The following is a 12852-nucleotide window of genomic DNA, read 5'->3' as shown; positions in this document are numbered from 1 at the left end:
TTACAATATTTTTATAACAAATTTTAAGTGATAAGTTATTATTAATTATTATTGTTAGGGTAAAAAAGTAATCTTAATGTTAGGTTCAAATTTGAACTAATAATAGCTAACCATCTATAATTTGTTGTAAAAATATTGTGAATATAACGTCACTCTTAAAACAACATTACCAAATAAGTCATTTTTTCTCTATCATCTAAACACAAGAAATTCCTTCCATTCCCCTGTTTTCCCTTCCATTCCTTCCACTTCCCCCCCTTCACAAACGCAGTGTAAAATAAAACTTACCAAAACGACGGAGTCTAACCCAACCCAACCCAATCATTAGACCCACCGTCAATTTATTTCACCTCCCTTCTCTTCCAATCTCAGTCCAACCAATAAATAAAAATAAATTATATATAAAAACAAAAAAAACGACTTACCCCGTCTTTCTCCACAGAGCCATGGCCGAATTGGCCGTTTCTCTCTTGCCCATCCCTCCCAAACCCCCTTTCTCTCTCTAATAAAAATCCCTTTCATATTTCCAACCCAACCCAATCATTAGACCCACCGTCAATTTATTTCACCTCCCTTCTCTTCCAATCTCAGTCCAACCAATAAATAAAAATAAATTATATATAAAAACAAAAAAAACGACTTACCCCGTCTTTCTCCACAGAGCCATGGCCGAATTGGCCGTTTCTCTCTTGCCCATCCCTCCCAAACCCCCTTTCTCTCTCTAATAAAAATCCCTTTCATATTCGAATCTCACTTCCATCGTCTTTTAACTCTCTCTCTCTCTCAAATCACATACATACACAGTCACATGTATGTATATTCATCTTCACGCATATATACACATCACCTCATTACGATGTCGTATTCCTCTCAATAGAAACCAACCCTAATTCGCACCTCGAATTCGATTCTCCAATGGCGATCGTCACCGGTGATCGCTACCAAGAAAAGCTGGTGAAGTTCGTTGAAAGCGAAGTCGGTCCGTTACTCGATGGCACCGTGGTCCTCAAAGTGAACCCCACGGGCTTGCACTACGTGCAGTCACGGCTCGAGGCGCTGAGAGAGCTCGAAGGCTTGCTCGCCGGAGCGCCGGTAGACTATCTCCGCGCCTACGTGTCGGACCTCGGCGACCACCGCTCGCTCGAGCAGCTCCGGAGGATTTTAAGGCTGCTGCCGTCGTTGAAGGTGGTTTCGGTGTTGCCTCCGCCTTCGCGAGATCCTATGCCGCTCTCGTTGTTGCCGTTTGGGAGGCTCAGGGTTTTGGAGCTCAGAGGATGCGATTTGTCCAGCTCAGCGGCTAGAGGATTGTTGGAGCTTCGGCACACCTTGGAGAAGATCATTTGCCACAATTCTACTGTGAGTCTGTGTTTTTCAGCTCTTTGTAGAAATGCATTTTCAGTTTTGAGTGTGGTTGTGGGAAGAAATTTATGTGAATTAAGTGATTTTTTTTTCTTCTTCTGTTTCTTTCTAATAGTGAATTCAATATCTCTGTTTTTTGAATTCAACATTTTCTTTGATTTATACAGTTCCATTTTCAATTTTCACTATTGAGTGTGTCTCTGGAATGAAATTAATGTAAATTGAATGGATTTGATTTGATTTTTAATTTTATTGTTCTAGTGTTCTCCATTTTGGTTTCTGTAAGGGAAAGAAAATTGAGATTCTGGAAATTTTTGCAGTTTCTACTTTTCCTAAATTTTGTAAGGAACGGTTACTGTTTTTGTTCTTGAATTCAATGCCAGTTTGAATTTACTATTAGAAGTTAGAACAATGGTTAAGTGATTAAATTCATTGTTTCATAACCGCATAAGCTTTTGGAACAATCATTGTTTTATACATTTTTAATGGAAATCTCCGTTTCTGAATTTATCATTTTCTTTTTGGACTTTTGTTTGGTATGGAAGAAATTGAATGATGTGATTTGGAATGATATTTAGGTTGCTCTATGGCATGTTTTTGCGAGTAGAATTGTTGGGATAAATTAAATGGATTTTTATTTTATTTTTCTCTTCTTGTATTTTCCTTATTGGTTCCTGTAAGGGGGAAAAAAATTGAGATTCAGGAAAATTTTTTGCAATTTCTTCTTTTCCTATTTTTATTTGGAGTGGTTATACTTCCAGTTTTGTATGTTTAGAATGGAAATCTCTGTTTTTGAATTGAAAATGTTCTTTTTGGTGTTTGGCTTTGTATGGAAATTGATTTGGAACAATTTTTAGGATGCTCTACGGCATGTCTTCGCGAGTAGAATTGCTGAGATAAAGGACTCTCCTCAATGGAACCGGTTGTCATTTGTTTCTTGTGCGTGTAATGGCTTGGTTCTCATGGATGAGTCTTTGCAACTTCTTCCTGTTGTGGAAACACTTGATCTTAGTCGCAACAAGTTTGCAAAAGTGGATAATCTTCGCAAGTGTGCCAAATTGAAGCACTTGGATCTTGGTTTTAATCACCTAAGATCAATTTCATACTTCACTGAGGTACTTCCTTAAAGTAGTTGACTCATGTTAAAATAGAGTAGTCTGAAAGTACATTATTTTGATTCTTTCTTCAAAATGCTGTCCATAAATTAGGGAGCTTTCGTGCACGCATATGTATAACTGTATATATTGCACAGTTTTTACAAGATAAGGAATGTTTTGCCAAGAAGCTCTAGCTCAAATGGCTTTATCCCACCATAAGAAACTGGAGGGCAAGCTTTAGCTCATATGAATGTCATCTTGAGCATTTAATTTTCAATATTGGTGCTGCAAATAGTTTTTCCATTTGCAAACCTTTTTGGCTGAATGCATTCAGAAGTCTTACTGATTATTTAATTTGAGTGAACAGAAAAGAAAAGGCTAATACAGTGGAAAAATCATTAAGAATTCTGTGGATGAGATATTGAAGGAAGGGTAAAACTTAGGTACAGTTCCTTAGGTTCAGTATATTAGGCTCCCCAATTAAATTCAAACACATAGCTCTACTGAATTAAATTCTCATTTGAAAAGAAAACATTGTTGCCAAGAGCCTTGTAGCTCAATTGGTTAGCACTGTAGAAACATCAAGGTTCAAATCTCCCCTCCCCCAATTATCAAATTATCAAAAAAGGAAACACTGTTAGTGCTTTATTAGTCAGTGCAACCATGTATTTGAGTTTAATTGGGATCCTAATGTTTTGCACCTAAAAAACTGTATGTAAGTTTTGCCCTTGAAGGCTTGTTCTGATTATTAGACCTTCAGAAAGAACCTTAATTAGTGGAAAATAAACCAGATTTGTATAGCCAATATAATCTGGAAATTCTGTCATAGCCAATGTAAGTCTGTATGCTCCAACCCTCTCACCAGGAAAGTGGACAGCATTAAAATCTCCTGCCACACACCAAGGAACTTCCCATATATTCATCCCTTCTTTCAATTCCACCAACAGATTTGTTCTTTTTCTTATGATCTGGGCTATACAAACCAGAAAGCACCCAGTCAAAGCCATCTTCCACACTCCTGAATAAGATAAGGAATAAGCTCCAACTGTGTAATGTAGTTTTTCCACAACCCTCTTATTCCACATCAACATCACATCACCCCAAGGTTGGAAATTGTTTTACTTATCTGAAATTCTAAATTTATACAAAAACATATTTATTTTTGGCTTGGAAAAAGTGCTGATATAAATTGAATGTTGAGCAGCATGCTTTAAAGACTGAGTGCCAAATAGATTTTAATTCGCTATAAATTTTTAATTTAGTAATTAGCTTTGAATGCATACTCTGATGTTGTTGGGCTATGCAGGTATCATGTCATATTGTTAAACTTGTTTTGAGGAACAATGCTCTAACTTCATTGCATGGGATTGAGAACTTGAAGTCACTTGAAGGACTTGATGTTTCGTACAATATAATTTCTAGTTTTTCAGACATAGAGTTCCTAACGGACCTTCCATCTCTACGAAGCTTATGGTTGGAAGGAAATCCATTGTGCTGTGCCCGATGGTATAGAGCACAAGTATTCAGCTTTTTCATGTATCCAGAAAAAGTAAGTGATTTAATATATATTTACTCTTTGGGACTTTATGTTATGTAGTTATGATTAATTATGTTTGTTGGGACTACTACATAATAAGTTTTTTTTTTTTTTTTTTGGCTTGCAATTTTACGCCCCAGCTAAACTTACAGTTTCTTTCCCTCTTCTGTCGGATGCTGTTTAGTTGAAGTTAGATGACAAGAATATTAGCACCAGAGAGTTCTGGAAACGGCAAATTATTGTTGCCAGCAGGCAAAAGCGACCTGCCAGCTTTGGATTTTATTCTCCTGCAAAAGTTGATGCTAAAGAAGAGGGGAGTATTAACCCAAAAAGGGTATGTGGTTTTGAAGTTAATATGAAGCTATACCTATATAAAATAATAATAAAAAAGTTAATATGGAGCTATGTAAATCAATTACATGCAAGACCCAATGAGATTTGGGTGATTACTTTTTACCCTAGTTAAAAAATTTAGTGTGATGCTTGGCCATATTCTCCTGCCACACGGTAGTTCATGATTTAAAGTGCATTTTCCCTAGACCTTAATTGTTAGCAATTAGCATGTTTCCCTTTCTTTTTCCTAAATAATATTATTATGATGATGGCTATTGTTGGCACTCTGTGTTACTAAGTTACTTATGTTTTCTCTTTACTAGTTTTAATGTGGTGTTATTTTTTACAGAGAAAGGTATCTCGTCTTGCTTCTATTGGGAGCGAAGAAGAGAGCACAGGTGTATTTTCTGACCAAGAGTCTGTATCATGTGACATTGACATTCAAAGCAGGGCAGATACTGTCATCTCTGAAGATGAAGCTGAAATAGTTGATTTGATGAATAGAGTTGAACTCATGAAGAAAGAGCGCTCTGTTCTTTGGTTGCGTGAGTTTAAGGAGTGGATGGATCATGCTTCTGAGACTTCTGTGGACAGAGGTAAAGATATTGGGGCATCATTGCATAATGAAAAAGAAAATTATATGAAAAAAAGGTCAAGCAAAAAATATCTTGGTGAAAGTTCAAGATATGTCTCAGATTCTGTTCAGGCTTCTGGAGATGAGAGTAGTACAAATATTTTAGAATCTGATAATTCCTTTGCAGATACATCTACTGGTTTGCCTGCCAATCCATACTTTAGCCAAATTGGTTTATTGGGGATTAGTGGCGGGGATTCTCTAGTTGGCTTGGGAAGAATGGATACAAACAAGGAGCATCTAAAAACATATTCACATGAAGGGATTAATATTATTTCTCCACAAGCTAGAATTTCCCACCCTGATACTGGCATCCAAGGAGGTCATAGAGTGATTGAAAATCTCAGCGTATCACCATTATCAGCCATTGATGATATATCGGAGTCTCATTCAACCATTGCTTGCCCTGGATCACCCCCTCATTATCAAGAGGACATTCTTCATCGTCGCCACAACTTAGTTGAAGAAATTATGCAGCTATCTGCAGAGTCCTATTCAGTGGCATCATCTGATAGTAATACCAGCTGTAGTGATGATGATTCGTGTGAATCAATACCAGAATTTGATAAGTCTGCGAATGATAATTATCTGAATAGGAGTGCTAAAGAAAACTCATCTCCAAATGATTTCGAGAATAAGGATTGTGATCAAAGACATGAAATTTTCCATGTGAGAGAAAATGGCGAAGATTTTCCTGCTGTTGCTCTTGATGATGAAATTGCTCATTTTGTCAACCAAGAGGCAGATTATTTGGAGAAGAGGAAAGGAAAAAGGAAAATGAAGAAAAGGATTATTTCACTAGTAGCAGAGAATAATGTGGTTGGCAAAACAGAACCATCTCATGAATCAAATAGAAATCTGGATTTTCTTAGAGCTGATATGGAACCTGAGCAAGGGAAACAAATTTCATGTCAGAGTGAACTTCAGGAAGTTACTCATGAGGAACAGATGTGGACAAACAGAAACAGAGCCCCAACAATCGATGCTAGTAGTTTTTCTGGATCTAGGTGCTCATCACCAGGTGGCAATGATTTTATTGAGAACTATTTCAATATAAATGTTGCAGATTCCAGCATTCATGAGACTTGTCAGCAGTATTTGCGATGTGATTGTGTACTTGAGCCAGAATCCAAATATAAAGAAAGGTAAATATTTATCTATTACAATGAATGATAGGAAAACTGAATTGGGTGACAGGGATTTTTTAGCACCTGCAAACATAAGAAAAAAAGAAATTTCGCTTATGTTATTATGTGCCAAATGATTTTTTAATGTTGCTTGGACTACTAGTTTAAAATTTTCGCAAAAAAAATTTCAACATGTTATATTTTATTATGAGAATAAATCCTACTACTTCTGATCCTGGGAATACGTATGTTATAATTTATTTCTACTGGAATTTTAAAAGTTAATATCAGACATTCTCTTTGTAATGATTTTTTTTTTGTTATCTATATATATAAAAAAAAATCTTCTGGAATTTTCTTGTGAAAAGCATAACTTGGTGGAGTGATATTAAGTGCTGTATTCACCCCATCACTTAGTTCTAAATATCAACGAGACATAGTTACATTTGCAAAAGTCTTGTAGCTCAATTAATTGGTACTTCCTAGCGTTTCCAACATAGACATCCAAGGTTCAAATCCCCTCCCCATTGTAACTGTCAAATTATAGAATTGGACTAAACAAATTTGATATCTGCCAAAAGTCTTGTAGCTCTAACTGGTTGGCACCTCTTAGTGTTTCTAGTAGAGACTCTAAAGTTCAAATCCTCCCACCTCCAACTGTTGAATTATCAAAAAATAAAAAAGTTAAACAAATCTGATCTCTGTTCTCTTATTCATACATGGTTGGATCATGTTCTCTAAGATATTGTTTCTCTAAAGCTACATATACCATTTTTTTATGTTTGTTATTTGGACTTCCAATAGACTAAACAATATTTAGAAACATTTAATGTTTTAATTATTTATAGATGAAGTCTGCCTTTTCATGTTTAATTCATTTTCATTGTTCCAGACGCGGAGAAGTGGTTCTGTTACTGAGCAGTGAAAACAAGTTTTATGTGCTGCTTATTGGAGTCACAGGTGATGGGTCAGGTTGGGTTATGAAGTCTTTGCTGGAGGCGTATATTTCATTGATTTTATTATTAATGATGATTACTTGGGATATTTCTTCTGCTGTATATCCACCTAATGACAGCTGAAGTGGCTTTATGCAGGATCTATTATTAGCTTATTAGGTTGCCATAAAGTTGAAGATATCAGAGAGGTGTCAATAGGATTAGGACTTCAGGTTGTGAGGTTAGTGATTTCTGGTACTTTTAGTAAATCCAGAACCAATCATTTTCCTAAAAACTCTCTTTTTCTGTGTTTGAGACAGGGTGTACATTGACAGAGGTTCAGCATACGTGTTTATTACTAGAAGCATTCAGAAGTCAAGTCAATTACTTAGTACCTTGAAAGTTTTTGATCCACATGAGGCAAATGACAGTTGTTCTTTAAGAAGGTGATTTTGGCCTAAACGTTTAGTTTTGGAACTTGCTTTGGCATTACTCTCTGTACTATTTCTTTGTTATATTTATTTAGTTCCAAAGTCAGTAGGCTATATATACAAATTTCCTTTTCTTTGTTATGATAGACTGGTTTTGGAAATTTAAATGGCAGTTTGGAGCAGGTTCAGGTTGAATTGTTTGAGAAACAAATATATGGAGGTTTGAAAGTGAGCATATTCCAATATTCTATGGTGCTATTCTGGCACAACAACAATGAAGGTAAAGTTCTCACTTCTTCATCCTGGTTATAATTTGTATATTAACGTCCGAGCATGTTGTGAGAGTTCAGTCTTCAACTGAAAAAAAAAAAAAAAAAAATTTCTTGGTGCAAGAAAAGGAAATTGAACATAATGTGAAGCATTGAAAAAGAAAAATAATGAAGGAATGCATTTAAAATTATTTGTTTTTGAAATAATAGAAGGTTTCTTTGAAGAATGAGGATGTAAATGATTATTTAAGGAGAATGAAAACAGGAAAGGCTGGAGGACCTGATCCCACTGAAATTTGGAAGTGCTTGGAGGTGTAGGTATATGATGGTTGACAAGCCTTTTCAATAAGATCTTAAGCATAAACAAAATGTCTAGTGATGGAGGAAAAACACTTTGATACTTATGTACAAAAGTGAAGAAGATATTCATAATTATACAAATGACTGGAATTAAGTTTATGATTCTCACTGTGAAACTCGGGGGGAGAGCGATAGAATATAGGTTTAGACATGAAACAATAGTGAAATTTAACTGTCTCAATTCCTGTGTGATTGCACTAAAAATTAGGGTGAGACACGTTTGACCTTGGCTATGGAAATTTTTTTTGAATTTATTGAGGATCTTAACTTGGTTGATTTGCCTTTGGAAGGAGGTAGCTATACATGGTCAAGTGGTACTGATCAACTAGCGATGTCTAGGATTAATAGAGCCTTGGTCACTCTAGATTGGGAGGACCATTTCCCAGATGTTATTCAAAGGATTTTACCCCGTCCTATCTCAGATCATAGTCTAATCCTTTTGGAGGCAGGGGGAATGGCAAGGGGGAAAAGTCCGTTCAGATTTGAAAATATGTGGTTGAAGACGGAGGGATTTGTGGATAGAGTTCAATTCCAGTGGAATCGGCATTCTTTTGTAGGTACACCTAGTTTCGTGCTTGCAAAAAAATTGAAGGCTCTGAAAGAGGACATTGTGCAATGGAATCGCCAAGAGTTTGGTAATGTAGAGCGTCAAAAGAAACAATTTTTGGAGGAGCTGAAAAAATTAGACGCCAAGGAAGGGGACTTTGGTCTCACTGATGGGAGAAAGGTCATAGGGTAGCTTTAAGGTCCCAGGTGGAGCATCTTCTTTCCTTGAAAGAAATTTCCTGGAGACAAAAATCTAGGATGTTATGTATCAAGGAAGGGGATAATAACACCAAGTTTTTTCACAAAATGGCTAACTTCCATAGAAGGTTTAATCATCTGAGGACTTTGGAGGTGGATGGGGTGGTTTTTGAGGAGGAATCCGAGGTAACTAATCAGGTAGTACAATTTTATAAAACTTTGTATAAGGAGACTGAGGGGTGGAGGCCTTTTGTGGAGGGTTTGGAATTTGATCGTATTGGGGATATGGAGAGGGTTTGGCTTGAAAGGAAGTTTGAGAGAGAGGAGATACTTCAAGTTGTAAATGACTTGGAAGGGGAAAAGCTCCAGGTCTGGATGGGTTTACTATGGCGTTTTATCATCATTGTTGGAGAGTAGTGGAGAAAGACGTCTTAGCGGTCTTTGAAGAGTTTTTTCAACATTGTAAGTTTGAAAAATCCCTTAATGCTACTTTATTGCATTAATTCCTAAAAAGAATGATGCCTCTAATATTAGAGATTTCCGATCTATTAGCTTGGTGGGGAGTGTGTAAAATCTTGTCTAAGGTTTTGGCAAATCGATTGAGAGTGGTTTTAGATAGTTGATTTCTGAGACTCAGAATAGCTTTGTGGGTGGGAGACAAATTCTTGACTCGGTTCTTATTGCGAATGAGTGTGTTGATAGCCGAGGGAAGAGTAGGGTTCCTGGAGTCATTTGTAAACTTGATATTGAGAAAGCCTATGATCATGTGAACTGGGAGGTTTGCTGAATTTGTTGAATAGAATGGGCTTTGGAGTGAAGTGGTTAAGTGGATCCGTACTTGTATCTCCACAATTTAGTTCTCTATTTTGATTAATGGGTCCCCAGTTGATTTTTTTGGTAGTTCGAGGGGTTTAAGACAAGGGGATCCGCTATCTCCTATGCTGTTTTTGATTATGATGGAGGTGTTTAGTAGGATGTTGAGAAGAGTGGAGGGAGCTGGCTTGATTCGTGGTTTTAAAGTTGAGGGTAGGAGGGGTGGTGGAGAATGTGTTACACATCTATTATTTGCAGACGATACTATCCTATTTTGTGATGCGGATGTGGAGCAAATTCTTCATATTCGGTTGTTGTTACTTAGTTTTTAGGCTAACAGGTTTGAAGGTTAATGTGCATAAGAGTGAAATGGTTCCAATAGGGGAGGTTGATAATGTGCATGCCCTGGCTGAAATTTTGGGTTGCAGAGTTGGAGAGTTGCCTATGTCTTATCTTGGTATGCCGTTGGGGGTTCACATAACTCCCCTTCAATTTGGAATCCTATTTTGGAAAAATGTGAGCAGAAACTAGCCGGGTGGAAGAAGTTGTATTTGTCTAAGAGGGGTCGATTGATGTAACTCAACAGTATGCTATCTAGTTTTCCTACCTATTTTCTATCGTTATTCAAAATTCCTACTCATGTGGCTAATAAAATTGAAAAGTTGCAAAGGGATTTTCTATGGGGTGATAGCAAGACTCATTTGGTAGGATGGGATAAAGTTTGTGGCCTATAGCCAATGATGGTTTGGGGATAAGGAAACTTACTACTTTCAATAAGGCCTTATTGGGGAAAAGGTTGTGGCGGTTTGGGAAGGAAGAGGATCGGTTATGGAGAAGGGTGTAGCTTCAAAATATGGGGAAGAATGGGGGAGATGGAGCTCAAAGCTGGGTAGGGGAGTTCATGGGTGTGGTTTGTGGAGAGGTATTTGCATGGGATGGGAGGATTTTAGCAAAAATTGTCAGTTTGTTGTTGGGTTGGGGAATAGAGTGAGGTTTTGGCAGGATGGGTGGTATGGGGGGGATCAACCTTTTCAATTGGCTTTTCCAAGGCTGTATGCTATTGCCATTGATAAGGAGGTATCTGTAGAAGCTTCTTTGTCAAGGCAGGGGGCGGAGGATAGAAGAAGTTGGGATGTTCGTTTTATTAGAGAATTTAATGATTGCGGAGATGGATGAAGGGCTGCATTTTCTTCATATATTGGGAACTAATACTCCTCCAATGGCTATGGGAGATCGGATGAGATGGAAGTTGAAGCCTAATGGGGATTTTGACATCCGATCATATTATAATAAATTAAGGGACTCTCCTTAATTGCCTTTCCTTGGAAAGCTATATGGAAAGCAAAAGTCCCTAGGCGAGTTTCCTTTTTTGTTTGGTGTGTAGCTTGGAATAAGATCTTAAGGGTGATAACTTGCGATTGAGGAGATTGGTTTTTGTGGACTGGTGTATTATGTGCCGACATTGTGGAGAGACGGTAAACCACTTACTTCTTCATTGTGAGATGACTTATGGTTATGGAGCTTTGTCTTTATAACTTTTGGCTTGTCTTGGGTTATACCTAGATCGATTCCAGAGTTGCTTTTTGGTTGATGGAATTGGTTGGGGAAGCAATTGTCTCAGATTTGGAATTTAGTTCTATTGTGCATCCTTTGGTGTATTTGGAAGGAATGGAATCAGCGGACTTTTGAGGATTTGGATAGTTCTGGTGATCAATTGCTTGCTTCTTTTAGTGGAACACTTTTTGATTGGTCTCAGGCATGGGGACTCACGACTAGTGATTCTCTCCATTCTTTTCTTAGCTCTCTTTCTTTTTGTAATTAATATGTTGATTGGTTTTCTTCTTTGTTTTTTCTCTGTTTTCTTTTTCTTGTATTTTCTAGGTTTGCTCTATGTTCTTCATGCATAGAGTAGCCTTTCGTATATATAACATTTTTACTCATAAAAAAAAAGAAGATAATACCTAGAGAGGTTATTTGTAAGTTCTTGAAATGAAAGTTGCTCTAAAGTATTAAGGTGATGATTAAGGATATTTGTGACAGGGATATAATTAGGGTGAAAACAAGTATAAGCATTTCAAGTGAGTTTCCAATCACAATTCATCAACGAGTATTTCTCTTTTTGTTGGTTATGGATGATTTTACTAGATCAATTCAAGATGAAATCCCTTAGTGTATGCCTTTTGTATACGATATCATTTTTGGTAAAAGCATGCTTAAGCACAAAGCTTACAAGCTTAGTGTTTTTTGCCTATAAAATGAGGTGCATTTACATGATTTATGAAGCTTTTTCGATAAACTCAAAGTGCACCTTTTGGAGCTTTTATTTTATTTTTATTTTACACTTAAAAAAAATGGACCAAATTTGAAATTTAGTTGTCAGATCTTAATGCTGTTGAGTATTTACCATGGATTTGTTACAAAAATAAATAATTAAACTAGGCAAACAATTTAACTAACACCAACAAAGATAAACTTTAATGATGTTCAATGTTGGTTTGTTGCTTAGTGATGCTTGTATCCAAAATTTATTCAGAATGTGGAATTACCATCTCTTGAATAAAATGGATACCCCTTGAATAGGTATAGCATCAACAATGTTCTATATCAGCTCACTTGTGTGCATGTACTTACCGAAGGAACAGAGTTCTTGTACATGATCTGAGCTGTTGCTTTTTCACCAAGTTGAAAGAATTGTACTCAGCTCTAAATTTTTTGAAATGTTCTATATCAGTCACTTGTGTGCATGTACTTATTGGAGGAACAGAGTTCTTGTACATGATCTGAGCTGTTACTTTTTCACCAAGTTGAAAGAATTGTGCTCAGCTCTAAAATTTTTGAACCTATGTTCTACTTTTAAAAGAGGAATAAAGGATATCTGTTGAATAGTTTTATAAATATATGATTACTTTTACATGACCATAAGTTCTACGGTAATGCTAAATTTTCTACTCACATGCAACAGAGGTATCATGGCATTCAAGATCATTGTTTGTCATTGGAGACAATCTGCTTCTTTGTATTGAGGACCTTGTGCAGTTCAGCTCCCTTTCAATGGATTCATCTTTGCCTCCATATTTCTCAGTTGATTCATATTGCTCCATCGTTGACATATCTGAGATGGTAACTTTTTGAATTTACTAAAGCTTTCCTTGAGGCCTACATTTATAAGCATTTGCTAGTTTTATTCATCACATTCACCTAAATTGCTAAGTA

The 12852-nt window shown here is 36.6% G+C and overlaps 1 protein-coding gene across 6 annotated transcripts in view; it reads left to right on the top strand.

Annotated features, from left to right (window-relative positions):
- The first annotated feature begins 545 nt into the window (after positions 1-545).
- Positions 546-12852, top strand: part of LOC112015201 (uncharacterized) — a 15929-nt gene continuing 3622 nt past the window's right edge. Inside the window, exons 1-10 of one of the 6 annotated variants that reach the window (XR_010632533.1) lie at positions 547-1356; positions 2217-2474; positions 3763-4005; positions 4178-4327; positions 4676-6105; positions 6980-7059; positions 7182-7263; positions 7343-7468; positions 7637-7733; positions 12602-12713. Coding sequence is in view for 4 of the 6 variants with exons in the window: in XM_065782296.1 (XP_065638368.1) it covers positions 916-1356; positions 2217-2474; positions 3763-4005; positions 4178-4327; positions 4676-6105; positions 6980-7059; positions 7182-7263; positions 7343-7468; positions 7627-7733; positions 12602-12771 (3087 nt within the window). In the remaining 2 variants the exon portion in view is untranslated. Of the gene's footprint in view, positions 1357-2216; positions 2475-3762; positions 4006-4177; positions 4328-4675; positions 6106-6979; positions 7060-7181; positions 7264-7342; positions 7469-7626; positions 7734-12601; positions 12824-12852 lie in introns of those variants that run through there. The other 5 variants (XM_065782296.1, XR_002883185.2, XM_024047575.2 and 2 more) reach the window with 5 other exon arrangements.

The sequence above is a fragment of the Quercus suber genome, unplaced genomic scaffold (genome assembly GCF_002906115.3).
Source record: "Quercus suber isolate HL8 unplaced genomic scaffold, Cork oak 2.0 scaffold_296, whole genome shotgun sequence".
Classification (NCBI taxonomy): Eukaryota; Viridiplantae; Streptophyta; class Magnoliopsida; order Fagales; family Fagaceae; genus Quercus; species Quercus suber.
The sequence above is the reverse complement of the archived record's forward strand: the minus strand, read 5'-3'. Positions and strand labels throughout refer to the sequence as shown.